Source organism: Nomascus leucogenys, chromosome 14 (genome assembly GCF_006542625.1).
Source record: "Nomascus leucogenys isolate Asia chromosome 14, Asia_NLE_v1, whole genome shotgun sequence".
NCBI classification, from domain to species: domain Eukaryota; kingdom Metazoa; phylum Chordata; class Mammalia; order Primates; family Hylobatidae; genus Nomascus; species Nomascus leucogenys.
This window is the reverse complement of record NC_044394.1, coordinates 75,503,401-75,519,274: the sequence shown is the minus strand read 5'-3', so window position 1 is coordinate 75,519,274 and position 15,874 is coordinate 75,503,401. Positions and strand designations below refer to the sequence as shown.

General features: G+C 37.3%; 1 protein-coding gene across 1 annotated transcript in view; it reads left to right on the top strand.

Annotated features, from left to right (window-relative positions):
* Positions 1–15,874, top strand: part of LOC100593752 (E3 SUMO-protein ligase RanBP2) — an 83,163-nt gene that overhangs the window by 58,092 nt on the left and 9,197 nt on the right. The window contains 7 exon segments of the mRNA XM_030827923.1: positions 1,121–1,215; positions 2,260–5,489; positions 5,491–7,400; positions 10,711–10,881; positions 11,499–11,591; positions 11,875–12,053; positions 14,734–14,938. Of these exon segments, the coding sequence (XP_030683783.1) occupies positions 1,121–1,215; positions 2,260–5,489; positions 5,491–7,400; positions 10,711–10,881; positions 11,499–11,591; positions 11,875–12,053; positions 14,734–14,938 (5,883 nt within the window).

Sequence of the window (15,874 nt, the reverse complement as noted above, 5' to 3'; positions counted from 1 at the left end):
CTATTCATGTGGTGCTTTTAAAAATGAGATTACTTTTAGTAGATTTATTAGAGCTCTTTAGTTTTTTTTCCACACAGTTTAGAGTCAGTAGTCAATTAAAGTCCCTACTTAAACTTCAGACTAAGATTTTTTTTTTTAATTTAAAATTTTATTTTTTCTTTTTGCTTTCATGCAGACAGACATCTTTCAAGACTTTAAGATTCTTGGGCCATTTCTGTCAGGTTGTTCTGTGTTCTGTGCCTGCTTCCTCCCCATAGTAATTTCAAAATAGCTATCCTCACCTCTGTTAGGTTTCCAAAATCAAACTTGGGCTTCCGGCTAGCCTTTCTAGGTCTTGATTTTTCAGTGCTTTCCAGAGGCAATTGTTTGGAACCTCTTGGCACAGTTTCTATTTCTTCTTCCGTGTACAGGCATAAAAGGTCTTTTGGTTGTTTTCTGGTAAAACTATCATAAAACAATTCAAGCAAATGACTATTGGTAGTTTTGCCGTTAACGTAGGTGCCTTCTAGTTGTTTTGTTTCCTGGTAAAACACACAAAACAGATGGAGCATATAGTTTGTACATCAGCATGAGTGTTGATGTGCTTTTTATTTTAAGCCAGGGAACACATTTTATGTTATTTGTGAGATCCTTTCCATGAATTTGTCAGGTGATTTTTGAGCTGAACATTCTCAGTAATAGCTTTAGTTTACAAAACACAACCTAGTCTTTCTGCAGATTTTCTAGGCCCACTTCAAATGCATTGACCATCAGATGGCATCTTGGTTCCTTACGTCCTTTCTGTGACTGAATGTCCATAATTCCACATCATACTGATCTTTCTTAGAAAAGGCACCAGTTATTTTCTTCTTTATTCCTTTTTTAATGCTTGTGAGGTAGTTGTTCTTGTTGACCACAGCGATGCTATTCTCTTATTCTTCATGTCATATTTAGCATTTTTTTTCTAGTTTGTCATTTGATAATCTTGATTGGTGTATTTTGATGTACAGAAATTTAAAATTTATGTAGTTAAATCTTTCTTTAATTTCTATTGCTTTTGTATTTATAGCTCTTGCCTAGATAGTCTTAACTGTAGTATAGACTTTAACAGTGTTTTCTTTATTTTCTTTTTTTTTTTTAGTTGCAACTACTGGCCCTTCAGTATATTATAGTCAGTCACCAGCATATAATTCCCAGTATCTTCTCAGACCAGCAGCTAATGTTACTCCCACAAAGGTAACAAAGGAATAATTTATACATTTATAATTATTTCCTTTTTAAATTGTTTAGGGTTCCTTCAAATACATTCAAGAGAGCAGTTCAGTATTAAAACTTTTATGTCCCTTAAAATGTAGATATTTTAAATTTATCTCCAGATACAGAAATTATACTTCTTAGTCACCTTATTTTTGTGTTTCAATAAGTGTGAATATTTAGAATATTTTAAAAATGGGAGTGGTGGTGGTGGATCCTTCATCATTATGTTTTAACAGAAATAGAACTATAATGCCCTTGCTGACCTACTATGTGGTAAGTACTTTCAGGCCTGATACAGCTATATATATAACAATTGATTGAAGACTCAACATTACAGTGGTAGTTGAATGTGACAGCTTTGAGGACAGAGTGTTGGGGTGCATTTAGACCCTTGCTCTTCTGCTTATTTTGACCACAGGCAAGTTTCTTAACCTCTCAATGCATCAGTTGCCTCATATGTAAAATGAGGATAATAATAATACCTTAATTCATAGGGTTTTTGAGGATATTAAAATGAGATAATAATGTAAAGTGCTTAGAACGGTGCCCAGCTGGCACATTAATAAATGCTCAATAAATGTTATCATCATCATCATCATCATCATTATTGTTAATGTCATTTGATAAATTGTTTAGGAATGAAGAAGGTATTTATTTTATGACTTTAGTTGTAGATTTTAAGATGCTGTAATTAATTTTCATTATATGCCAAGTATATATGCAAGTATCTTTGCAGTAATGTGGTTTTCTCTTAACCTATTTATGCCTAGTGTTCCATTATTGGAACACTAAGCTTATGGGAGTTATTTATATCCTACTGCTCAAGGTCATTGCCAAGGTCTGATTTTTCACACAGAAAATTTGCAGCCTCTGGCATAAACGGGTTAGTGATGTGTACTACATCCCCTAATGAGATCTTCTACACTTCATATTCACGTTTGAGTTTTGTGAGAATTGGTTTGCATTTAGTTATCTGTAGTTTTGTAGACAATCTACAAAATGTTTTAACTTTCTGTCTTTTAGGGCCCAGTCTATGGCATGAATAGGCTTCCACCCCAACAGCATATTTATGCCTATCCGCAACAGATGCACACACTACCAGTGCAAAGCTCATCTGCTTGTATGTTCTCTCAGGAGATGTATGGTCCTCCTGCATTGCGTTTTGAGTCTCCTGCAACAGGAATTCTATTGCCCAGGGGTGATGATTACTTTAATTACAATGTTCAACAGACAAGCACTAATCCACCTTTGCCAGAACCAGGATATTTCACAAAACCTCCAATTGCAGCTCATGCTTCAAGATCTGCAGAATCTAAGGCTATAGAATTTGGGAAAACTAATTTGGTTCAGCCCATGCCGGGTGAAGGAATAAGGCCATCTTTGCCAACACCAGCACACACAACACAGCCAACTCCTTTTAAATTTAACTCAAATTTCAAATCAAATGATGGTGACTTCACGTTTTCCTCACCACAGGTTGTGACGCAGCCCCCTCCTGCAGCTTACAGTAACAGTGAAAGCCTTTTAGGTCTCCTGACTTCAGATAAACCCTTGCAAGGAGATGGCTATAGTGGACCCAAACCAATTCCTGGTTGTCAAAACACTGGGCCTCGAAATACATTCAATTTTGGAAGCAAAAATGTGTCTGGAATTTCATTTACAGAAAACATGGGGTCGAGTCAGCAAAAGAATTCTGGTTTTCGGCGAAGTGATGATATGTTTACTTTCCATGGTCCAGGGAAATCAGTATTTGGAACACCCACTTTAGAGACAGCAAACAAGAATCATGAGACAGATGGAGGAAGTGCCCATGGGGATGATGATGATGACGGTCCTCACTTTGAGCCTGTAGTACCTCTTCCTGATAAGATTGAAGTAAAAACTGGTGAGGAAGATGAAGAAGAATTCTTTTGCAACCGCGCGAAATTGTTTCGTTTTGATGTAGAATCCAAAGAATGGAAGGAACGTGGGATTGGCAATGTAAAAATACTGAGGCATAAAACATCTGGTAAAATTCGCCTTCTAATGAGACGAGAGCAAGTATTGAAAATCTGTGCAAATCATTACATCAGTCCAGATATGAAATTGACACTAAATGCTGGATCAGACAGATCATTTGTATGGCATGCCCTTGATTATGCAGATGAGTTGCCAAAACCAGAACAACTTGCTATTAGGTTCAAAACTCCTGAGGAAGCAGCACTTTTTAAGTGCAAGTTTGAAGAAGCCCAGAGCATTTTAAAAGCCCCAGGAACAAATGTAGCCACAGCATCAAATCAGGCTGTCAGAATTGTAAAAGAACCCACAAGTCATGACAACAAGGATATTTGCAAATCTGATGCTGGAAACATGAATTTTGAATTTCAAGTTGCAAAGAAAGAAGGGTCTTGGTGGCATTGTAACAGCTGCTCATTAAAGAATGCTGCAACTGCTAAGAAATGTGTATCATGCCAAAATCTAAACCCAAGCAATAAAGAGCTTGTTGGCCCACCATTAGCTGAAACTGTTTTTACTCCTAAAACCGGCCCAGAGAATGTTCAAGATCGATTTGCATTGGTGACTCCAAAGAAAGAAGGTCACTGGGATTGCAGTATTTGTTTAGTAAGAAATGAACCTACTGTATCTAGGTGCATTGCGTGTCAGAATACAAAATCTGCTAACAAAAGTGGATCTTCATTTGTTCATCAAGCTTCATTTAAATTTGGCCAGGGAGATCTTCCTAAACCTGTTAACAGTGATTTCAGATCTGTTTTTTCTACAAAGGAAGGACAGTGGGATTGCAGTGTATGTTTGGTACAAAATGAGGGGAGCTCTACAAAATGTACTGCTTGTCAGAATCCGAGAAAACAGAGTCTACCTGCTACTTCTATTCCAACACCTGCCTCTTTTAAGTTTGGTACTTCGGAGACAAGTAAAACTCCAAAAAGTGGATTTGAGGACATGTTTGCTAAGAAGGAAGGACAGTGGGATTGCAGTTCATGCTTAGTGCGAAATGAAGCAAATGCTACAAGATGTGTTGCTTGTGAGAATCCGGATAAACCAAGTCCATCTACTTCTGTTCCAGCTCCTGCCTCTTTTAAGTTTGGTACTTCAGAGACAAGCAAGGCTCCAAAGAGCGGATTTGAGGGAATGTTCACCAAGAAGGAAGGACAGTGGGATTGCAGTGTGTGCTTAGTAAGAAATGAAGCCAGTGCTACCAAATGTATTGCTTGTCAGAATCCAGGTAAACAAAATCAAACTACTTCTGCAATTTTAACACCTGCCTCTTCAGAGACAAGCAAGGCTCCAAAGAGCGGATTTGAGGGAATGTTCACTAAAAAGGAAGGACAGTGGGATTGCAGTGTGTGCTTAGTAAGAAATGAAGCCAGTGCTACCAAATGTATTGCTTGTCAGAATCCAGTAAACAAAATCAAACTACTTCTGCATTTAACACTGCCTCTCAGAGAAAGCAAGGCTCCAAAGAGCGGATTTGAGGGAGTGTTCACTAAGAAGGAAGGACAGTGGGATTGCAGTGTGTGCTTAGTAAGAAATGAAGCCAGTGCTACCAAATGTATTGCTTGTCAGAATACAGGTAAACAAAATCAAACAACTGCAATTTCAACACCTGCCTCTTCGGAGATAAGCAAAGCTCCAAAAAGTGGATTTGAAGGAATGTTCATCAAGAAAGGACAGTGGGATTGTAGTGTTTGCTGTGTACAAAATGAGAGTTCTTCCTTAAAATGTGTGCCTTGTGATGCCTCTAAACCAACTAATAAACCTATTGCAGAAGCCCCTTCAGCTTTCACATTGGGCTTAGAAATGAAGTTGCATGACTCTTCTGGAAGTCAGGTGGGAACAGGATTTAAAAGTAATTTCTCAGAAAAAGCTTTTAAGTTTGGCAATACAGAGCAAGGATTCAAATTTGGGCATGTGGATCAAGAAAATTCACCTTCATTTATGTTTCAGGGTTCTTCTAATACAGAATTTAAGTCAACCAAAGTAGGATTTTCCATCCCTGTGTCTGCTGATGGATTTAAATTTGGCATTTCAGAACCAGGAAATCAAGAAAAGAAAAGTGAAAAGCCTCCTGAAAATGATACTGGCTTCCAGGCTCAGGATATTAGTAGCCAGAAGAATGGTAGTGGTGTGATTTTTGGGCAAACAAGTAGCACTTTTACATTTGCAGATCTTGCAAAATCAACTTCAGGAGAAGGATTTCAGTTTGGCAAAAAAGACCCCGATTTCAAGGGATTTTCAGGTGCTGGAGAAAAATTAGTCACAATGCGGTAAAATGGCCAATAAAGCAAACACTTCTGGTGACTTTGAGAAAGATGATGGTGCCTATAAGACTGAGGACAGCGATGACATCCATTTTGAACCAGTAGTTCAAATGCCTGAAAAAGTAGAACTTGTAACAGGAGAAGAAGATGAAAAAGTTCTGTATTCACAGCGGGTAAAACTATTTAGATTTGATGCTGAGATAAGTCAGTGGAAAGAAAGGGGCTTGGGGAACTTAAAAATTCTCAAAAATGAGGTCAATGGCAAACTAAGAATGCTGATGCGAAGAGAACAAGTACTAAAAGTGTGTGCTAATCATTGGATAACGACTACAATGAACCTGAAGCCTCTCTCTGGATCAGACAGAGCATGGATGTGGTTAGCCAGTGATTTCTCTGATGGTGATGCTAAACTAGAGCAGTTGGCAGCAAAATTTAAAACACCAGAGCTGGCTGAAGAATTCAAGCAAAAATTTGAGGAATGCCAGCGGCTTCTGTTAGACATACCACTTCAAACTCCCCATAAACTTGTAGATACTGGCAGAGCTGCCAAGTTAATACAGAGAGCTGAAGAAATGAAGAGTGGACTGAAAGATTTCAAAACATTTTTGACGAATGATCAAACAAAAGTCACTGAGGAAGAGAGTAAGAGTTCAGGTACAGCTGCAGCTGGTGCCTCAGACACAACAATAAAACCCAATCCTGAAAACACTGGGCCCACATTAGAATGGGATAACTATGATTTAAGGGAAGATGCTTTGGATGCTAGTGTTAGTAGTAGCTCAGTACATGCTTCTCCACTGGCAAGTAGCCCTGTGAGAAAAAATCTTTTCCGCTTTGGTGAGTCAACAACAGGATTTAACTTCAGTTTTAAATCTGCTTTGAGTCCATCTAAGTCTCCTGCCAAGTTGAATCAGAGTGGGACTTCAGTTGGCACTGATGAAGAATCTGATGTTACTCAAGAAGAAGAGAGAGATGGACAGTACTTTGAACCTGTTGTTCCTTTACCTGATCTAGTTGAAGTATCCAGTGGTGAGGAAAATGAACAAGTTGTTTTTAGTCACAGGGCAAAACTCTACAGATACGATAAAGATGTTGGTCAGTGGAAAGAAAGGGGCATTGGTGATATAAAGATTTTACAGAATTATGATAATAAGCAAGTTCGTATAGTGATGAGAAGGGACCAAGTATTAAAACTTTGTGCCAATCACAGAATAACTCCAGACATGACTTTGCAAAATATGAAAGGGACAGAAAGAGTATGGGTGTGGACTGCATGTGATTTTGCAGATGGAGAAAGAAAAGTAGAGCATTTAGCTGTTCGTTTTAAACTACAGGATGTTGCAGACTCGTTTAAGAAAATTTTTGATGAAGCAAAAGCAGCCCAGGAAAAAGATTCTTTGATAACACCTCATGTTTCTCGGTCAAGCACTCCCAGAGAGTCACCATGTGGCAAAATTGCTGTAGCTGTATTAGAAGAAACCACAAGAGAGAGGACAGATGTTATTCAGGGTGATGATGTAGCAGATGCAACTTCAGAAGTTGAAGTGTCTAGCACATCTGAAACAACAACAAAAGCAGTGGTTTCTCCTCCAAAGTTTGTATTTGGTTCAGAGTCTGTTAAAAGCATTTTTGGTAGTGAAAAATCAAAACCATTTGCATTTGGCAACAGTTCAGCCACTGGGTCTTTGTTTGGATTTAGTTTTAATGCACCTTTGAAAAGTAACAATAGTGAAACTAGTTCAGTAGCCCAGAGTGGATCTGAAAGCAAAGCGGAACCTGACAAATGTGAACTGTCAAAGAACTCTGATATCGAACAGTCTTCAGATAGCAAAGTCAAAAATCTCTTTGCTTCCTTTCCAACGGAAGAATCTTCAATCAACCACACATTTAAAACACCAGAAAAGGGTAAGTACTTTGCTGTTAAAGTTAAGCACAATTTTTCTTTCTTTTAATGTTTAGCTTGATGCAGACTCTTTGTAGGATACTAATGTTGGGATATAAATGATGCTTTGTGAACACCCCCAAAATATTTGAGCAATTTTTTTTCTCCCTTATTAAGTTCACAGTGAGGTTTCAAAGAGCAAGAGAACTTAGTTTAAGACATTTCAGTAACTGGAAGATACTTCTATCATGCTAGGGCAGAGCAAAAGAACTCGGTACAGTATACGGACTCATGCTTGAATCATGCGCATTAACGTGAGTCTTTTTTTAAAGTGTTCATTTTCATTTGTTTTGTCACTCAGAAAACATGATATTGAGGCTGGGCATGGTGGCTCACTCCTAGAATCCCAGCACTTTGGGAGGTTGAGGTGGGCAGATCACTTGAGCTCAGGAGTTCGAGACCAGCCTGGCCAACATGGTGAAACCCTGTTTCTACTGAAAATACAAAAATTAGCCGGGCGTGGTAGTGCGTGCCTATAATTAGCAGCTACTCAGGAGGCTGAGGCAGGAGGATCGCTTGAGCACAGGAGATGGAGGCAGCAGTGAGCTGAAATCATGCCATTGCATTCCAGCCTGACTGGCTGACAGAGTGAGACTTTGTCTCCAAAAAAGAAAAAAAAAAAGAGAACATGATATTGAGATGTTCTCATTTTTTATGTTGTATGTCAGTCTTGCTCATTTATTAAATGAGCAAAGAATGAAACTACAGGGATAAATGAATATGGAAGACAATCAGATTGGTGGTATAAATTGAGGGATTCTGGCTTTTTATGTTTTAAAAGCACACTCATTCTGTTTCCCAAAATGTTAAAAAATGAAATATTCTTTATTTTCTAGGATTTAATTTTAGCCTCTTTAAATCTAATCCTATGGCCTTTTGGACTAGCACCCCTTCCTCACAGCCTGAGAGCAAAGGTATAGAACTAGCATTCTCAGTATGAGATAACAGCAGTTTTTAGCAGCTGGTAGCCCTTAGCAAAGTATTAATAACTGTGGCTGTATGAAATTAAGTACTTACCACTACAACATGCATGTTAAAGAATGCCAGTTTAAGCAAAGTACCTTTTGACTGGTGGCATGACACCCTTGTTGGTTTGTTTTTTAAAATGTACTGGGATGCTGATTTGTAATATACTTCATTGCTCTGTTATTTCAGGTCTGCTTAATGAAGACCTATGTTTTATTTAATGTTTAGCCACTAACGTCTGCCCGCATTCAAATGTAGTGGCAACAGCATGTATACAGTATGGAAGAGTGTCCCTGTAGGGCTGTTCTTTTGTGCATGGTTTAGAAAAATGTTGTATTTGAAAATGGACCCCATTTTTAACAGCCAGCATTCTATAAAGCTTGCATATTATATATGTTGCACAGATCATTTTTTAGAAGTGTGGCTACTAGAGTGGAACAATGAGATCTGTTGAAGGCCTTCAAGAACAGGTTAGGGAAGTGAAATCTCACCATTAGTGACCAGTAATACATCTTAGCCATGCCAAGCAAGTACAATGATAAAGTAACAATCTCTGATTTTTTTTTAAAGTATACCAGTTTTATTACTAGCTAAGGTAGCTCTTAATCTTTTATTTTTAAAGATACAGTCTTTGAGAAATGTGAAAAGTGTTAACTTAAAAGTGGATGTATACTTGCATACAATTTCTGTGAGCTCCAGGTTAGGAATCCCTGACCTAAGAACGAATGTGCCTATACACTACTGTAGAACAAAGAGCTTTATTCTGTTTTGAATCTGATAATGTCATTGTCCCAAGGGACCTTAGAAATGAAGACTTTAGACATGAGTAAACTGAGGCCATCTTGGCCTCAATCTGATTTACCCAAGGTGTCTTTACTGAGTAATAGCAGAAGTGGAACAAGAATCTGTATCTTACGGTGTACTGTTATTTCTCCTAGCTAGGAAATGATACTAAGTTTTTGTTTATAATGAAGGAGAGGGACAAATTTAACATTGTAAAAGGAAGGGCACTGGTTCTCCAGAGCAGTGTCATCCAGTAGAAGTAAAATATAACCTGTGTATGTAATTTAAAATTGTCATTTGGTGCAGTGGCTTGTGCCTATAATCCGTTACTTGGGAGGCTGAGGCAGAGGGATCACTGGAGCCCACAAGTTCCAGGCTTCAGTGAACTATGATCACATCAGTGCACTCCAGCTCTGGGTGACAAAGCAAGACCGCGTCTCAAATAAATAAATACATAAATTTTCTAGTAGCCATATTAAAAAGAATAAAAAGAAACAGTTAAAAAGGGAAACAGATGAAAGTAATTTTATTGATATATTTGATTTAACTCATTATGTCCAAAATATCATTTTAACTTCTAATTAATATAAAAATGATATTTTACATTATTGTTCTTCACCAAGTCTTCAAAATCCAGTGTGTGTGTTTACACTTACTGTTAGCATGTCTTGATTTGGACTAGCCACCTTGTGAGGTTTTAATAGAATGTGGCTAGGCTACCATATTGGACAGCATAGCTCTCAGAATGTTTCCCTGTCACCAGTTGGTATACATGGCATGCTTCATGACCGGCTTACTTTATTAAACTCCTTTAGCTAGAAATTCTTCTTTACATTAACAGATCAGAACAGGTTGTATATAGGTTTTTTCTCTTTCTAATTTTTTGCCCTTTGCATTGATGGTGGCTGGGGATGGGTTGTTTTCAGCCATGTGAATGGTCTTAGATTTTATATTGTTAGCTACCTATAGAGTAACAGTTTTTATTTAATTTTATCTAGTATCATGCTTGAACGTAGGCAAACTAGATGCAACTCTAGTCACCTTCCATTCTTGGCAATTGTTAACTTCCCTTACAGGAATTAATCACAGTTGGCTTTGGATTAGTTTCATATGTATACTAATACTTGCTTATGTTTCTTTAAGATTTTTTTCAATTGCTGCAAATGCATGGATATTTTGGTAAACTATTGTATGCTAAGTATAGTTAGGCAACACTTTAAAATTTTTAACCTTTTAAATTCTAGAAATTAGTAGTAATTCTTTTCAGTGACTGTTAAACACAAGATTTTTTTTGTTTTCTTTGGTTTTAAATAGATTCTGTGTTCACTTAGGGTTTTTGGTAGAACACTAAATCAGGATGCTAATTCTAATTCATGATTATCGTACATCTCTGCATCAAAGTATATGTCTTTTATCAGTATGCTGTTTTAACCTATAGATAAGTTCCATGGTTATTTTCAGTTAGAGTATTAACGTCAATACTTAATACCTTATCTTTGTCAACTTTTTTGACTGGTGTTACAGCAAAAGAGAAGAAAAAACCTGAAGATTCCCCCTCAGATGATGATGTTCTCATTGTATATGAACTAACTCCAACCACTGAGCAGAAAGCCCTTGCAACCAAACTTAAACTTCCTCCAACTTTCTTCTGCTACAAGAATAGACCAGATTATGTCAGTGAAGAAGAGGAGGATGGTAAAACTTTTGTTATTTCAAAAACACTCTGTTCCCGCTAATCTTAGTAAAATTGGGAGTATGGTTTAATTATTTGAAGCCTGCCTCTTAGAACTTACCACTAATATCCTTGCAGGTAGATATTTACCCTAAATGTATGTGTAAATGGTCAATGGCTATAATGATCAAAAGGACTGCAATCATTAAGCAAGCATTTTTTGGATGGCTAATGTGCCAGGCACGTGTTTTGAGGGGATTTAAAATAATTATAATTTTGCTGGAGTCTTAAAGATGTGGAAGAGAGAGATAAGGCAGACAAGGTTCCAGTGGAAAACTTTGTATGCCATAACAGTTTTTAAGCTGGACAGTTAAATAAAAGTCTCAATAGAATCAGCTGGACAGTGGTATACAGTATTGGGTTATGGGACAAGGAGATCGGAAGATGAGCTAAAATGAGAGCAGCTCAAACAAGATGAGAGGCTGAGCTAAAGCTCTAGCAGTAAGAGAGGTATTAAAGATATAAAATTGGCTGCGATTCAAATGTGGAGAGTGATAAAGGGTGAAGTTGGAGGTAGTCTCTAAGCAAGGAAAATCCCCCAAAATTAACTAGAAATTCTTTTAATCAATTGTATTTTAAGATGAAGATTTCGAAACAGCTGTCAAGAAACTTAATGGAAAACTATATTTGGATGGCTCAGAAAAATGTAGACCCTTGGAAGAAAATACAGCAGGTATGTTAAGTGTAAAGGACATTTATAATGCTTTTAACAAGTCTTCTATTTAGAAGGAATAACCTAGTCTGATAATTTCTATAATTATCAATTTTATTATGCCCATGGTGATTTAAAGTACTTAAAACTAACAGGTGAAAATATTCTTTTCTGGGTGTTCCTTGTTTTTCATCAGTATGTACAGGTCTTGTTACCTGGGTCTGTAGATTATATTGATGACTACCACTGTAGAGAAGTTGGGCTTCATCTAATTTCGTTTGCTTGTGTTGTACTGATTTTTCAGATAATGAGAAAGAATGTATCATTGTTTGGGAAAAGAAACCAACAGTTGAAGAGAAGGCAAAAGCAGATACGTTAAAACTTCCACCTACATTTTTTTGTGGAGTCTGTAGTGATACTGATGAAGACAATGGAAATGGGGAAGACTTTCAATCAGAGCTTCAAAAAGTTCAGGAAGCTCAAGTAAGAACATCTCTAATAAATTTTCCTTTTAGTTCCATTGCCTTTGTTGATGCAGTAAACTTTAGAATGTTCTTATTTATTTATTTTGGAGACAGAATTTCACTCTTGTTGCCCAGGCTGGAGTACAATGGCATGCTCGTGGCTCACTGCAGCATCCACCTCCCAGGTTCAAGTGAATCTCCTTCCTCAGCCTCCCGAGTAGTTGGGATTACAGGCGCCTGCCACCACGCCTGGCTAATTTTTGTATTTTTAGTAGAGACGGGGTTTCGCCATGTTGGGCAGGCTGGTCTCGAACTCCAGACCTCAGGTGATGCACCTGACCCAGAATGTTCTTACCAAATAGTAATAATGGGTTGTGGCTACTAAATGGGTTTAAGGGTCTAGACTAATCAGCTATGGCCAGGAAAGAAGGAATTTTAATTTTGTTCTACACAGGAGCTATATGCCAAAAGCTACAAAACACTGATGAAATAAAAAAAAAAATCTAAATTAATGGAAAGGTATACTGTTCATGGATTGGAAAACTCAAAATAACTAGAATATCAATTTCCCGAAATTGATCTATAGATTTAACACAACACCAATCAAAACCCCTTCAGGAATTTTTTTTTTTTTTTTTTGTGGGGGGATGGAGTTTCGCTCTGTCGCCAGGCTGGAATGCAGTGGGGTGATCTCTGCTCGCTGCAACCTCTGCCTCCCAGGTTCAAGTGATTCTCCTGCCTCAGCCTCCCAAGCAGCTGGGACTACGGGCATGTGCCAACCATGCCCAGCTAATTTTTGTATTTTTTTAGTAGAGACGGGGTTTCACCATGTTGACCAGGATGGTCTCAATCTCTTGACCTCGTGATCCACCCACCTTGGCCCCCCCAAAGTGCTGGGATTACAGGCGTGAGCCACCGTGCCCAGCCAGGAATTCTTTATGGATATACACAAGTAAATTCTAAAATTTCTTTGGAAAGAAAAGATTGTACATTTGTTACAGTTGATGAATCTACATTGACACATCATCACCTAGTTTTTACCTTTTTGTCAAAAATTTTTAACTGTTGATACGATCGTGTGACTTTTATTAAATCTGTGAATGACATTGCATTTTCAAATGTTCAGAAAACTAACTTTGCATTCCAGGGTAAACCTCACTTGGTCATGGTATAATTTTGATATGTGGTTGCATTCAATTTGCATAAATCTTATTATAAATTTTTGGGTTTATATTTATCAGGATGCTAGTAGTTTTCTGATACTGTCTTTGGTTTCCATGTAAGAGTAATGCTGGTTGGGCCCAGTGATGTGTGTGTGTAGTCCCAGCTGTTTGGGAGGCTGAGTAGGAGGATTGCTCGGGAGTCCAGGAGTTCTAGGCTGCAGTGCGCTATGATTGTGCCTGTGTATAGCCACTGCTCTCCAGCCTGGACAACAACATAGTGAGACTGCCTCTTAAAAAAATGGTAATACTGATATCATAAAATGAATTGAGAAGTATTTTCTGTATTGCTGTTTTCTGGAAGAGTGTGTGTTGACTTGGTGCCATTTTCCCTTTAAATATTGAGCAGTTTTCACCAATGAAACCATGTCTGGAGTTTTCAAAAATACTACTGATTTCTTTATTATTTCCTTCTTGCCTTGGGTTTATTTTGCACTTTTTTCTAGTTTCTTTCTTTTTTTTTTTTTTGCTTTTGAGACAGTCTCGCTGTGTCTCCCAGGCTGGAGTGCAGTGGCATGATCTCAGCTCACTGCAACCTCTGCCTCCTGGGTTCAAGCAATTCTCATGTCTCAGCCACCCGAGTAGCTGTGATTATAGGCGTGGCTGATTTTTGTATTTTTAGTAGAGACGGGGTTTCACCATGTTGGTAAGGCTGGTCTCGAACTCCTGACTTCAAGTGATCCTCCTGCCTTGGCCTCCCAAAGTGCTGGGATTGCAGGCATGAGCCACTGTGCCCGGCCTTGTTTCTCAATTAAAAAAAGCTTAAATTATGAATTTAAAATCATTCTTTATTTCTAGTATAAGTATTTAATACTATAAGTTTCCTTCTAAGCACTTCCTAGCTGCAACCAGCAAGTTTTAATATGTGATATTTTCTCTTTCATGCAGTTCGAAATATTTTATTTTCCTTGAGATATTCTTTTTGATCTGTACATTAGATGCTACTGTGCCATTTCCAAATATTTGGTGATTTTCCTTCTGTATATCATTCTCTTATTGATTTCTAGTTTAATTCCTTTATGGTTTATGAAAATATTTTGAATAATTTCAGTTCTCATAAATGTTGTGAGGTCTGTCTTGGTGAATGTCTTATGTGCACTTGAGAAGAAAGTAGAGTCTCTTTTTTTGTTGACATTGTGCCATTGGCAGTTCCAGTTTTTTTGGGCTGCTCTAGCACCCAGGCTGGGTTATAGGAGTGGCAGAAAAACTCCATGTGGATCTTAACCTCCAGATTATCTCTCTGGTCCCAAGATCCTTATTCTTTCTGTTTTTATCCACCTTTACAAGGCTTCTTAGAGGTGCTCTGTATGTTTCAGTGTAGGCATCTAGTTATAGGTTTTGAGGAGAGATAGGGTGAAGTGTGTTTATTCTACCTTCTCCAGAAGCCCAAGTTCTCAATTCCCTTTGAAATAGATTATATAATCATTTTTGTAAATTAGCATTTAAGTGGCATAGTATTTTGTGACTTCCTCTTTGCAGAAATCTCAGACAGAAGAAATAACTAGCACAACTGACAGTGTATATACAGGTGGGACTGAAGTGATGGTACCTTCTTTCTGTAAATCTGAAGAACCTGATTCTATTACCAAATCCATTAGTTCACCATCTGTTTCCTCTGAAACTGTGGACAAACCTGTAGATTTGTCAACTAGAAAGGAAATTGATACAAATTCTACAAGCCAAGGTAAAACTTGATATATGTTTATCATGTATTACATAAGGGACACTTTATATTTGAGAAGATAGACTTTTAAAGGCAGATCCTGAAAACTCCCTTTAAAACAAATTTTAATATGTATAAAGGGGCATCTTAGTAGTAGTAATAATAATCAGAAAAATTGTACTGTCTTGCCAACAAATAAACATGTTTTTATTGATAGAGTTGTGGTTATTAGGGAATACAAAGCATTATGACTGACCTATTTTCCTGAGTTTAAAAGACAATAGTGTTGTTACAGGTAATTTCCTTTGTGATAGTGTTTTCATTTAAATATTGTTTGAATTATATTATCACTCAAGCATATTCGAAGTGTTTTAATTATGAAGAAATTGTAGAAATATTGTAATAGGGATTTAAGAAAGTTTTATGGTACTACTTAAGTGTTGTTTCTTATTTTCTCTAATAGTTTCAAAGCTTGCTAAATTAATTATTCAGTTACAGTAACATATTTGGTATTGCTTTCTCTCTTTTTCATTTCGATTTTGGGGATGGAAGTGGGAAGTTTAAGTTGTATTGCTTTGTGTACATTACCTACTTTTTAAAAATAGCCTTCAGTTTATAGGCATTTGAGAGTCTTAATGTGCTAAAAGAGGAAGATGACTTCATACCTAAAACCTCACACATTTTCATATGAGGAAAATAAGGCATGGGGCTTTCAGAGATCATGCAGCTTCACATTAGCAGAATTAAGAGAAGACCCCAAAAGTCCTTATGACGAAGTGTAAATGAGACATTTGGTTTTTATGAGCTTATTTATAGTACAGAACACAAAAAGTTTTTATACAGATGTTTCCTAAAACGCTGCCTTTGACTGAATGCTTGCTTTAGAGTATAGTAGGCTCCATAGAGCAGAAACTGTAGTTTAATATCTGGCTTAATATAGATAGCTGTACATCTCAT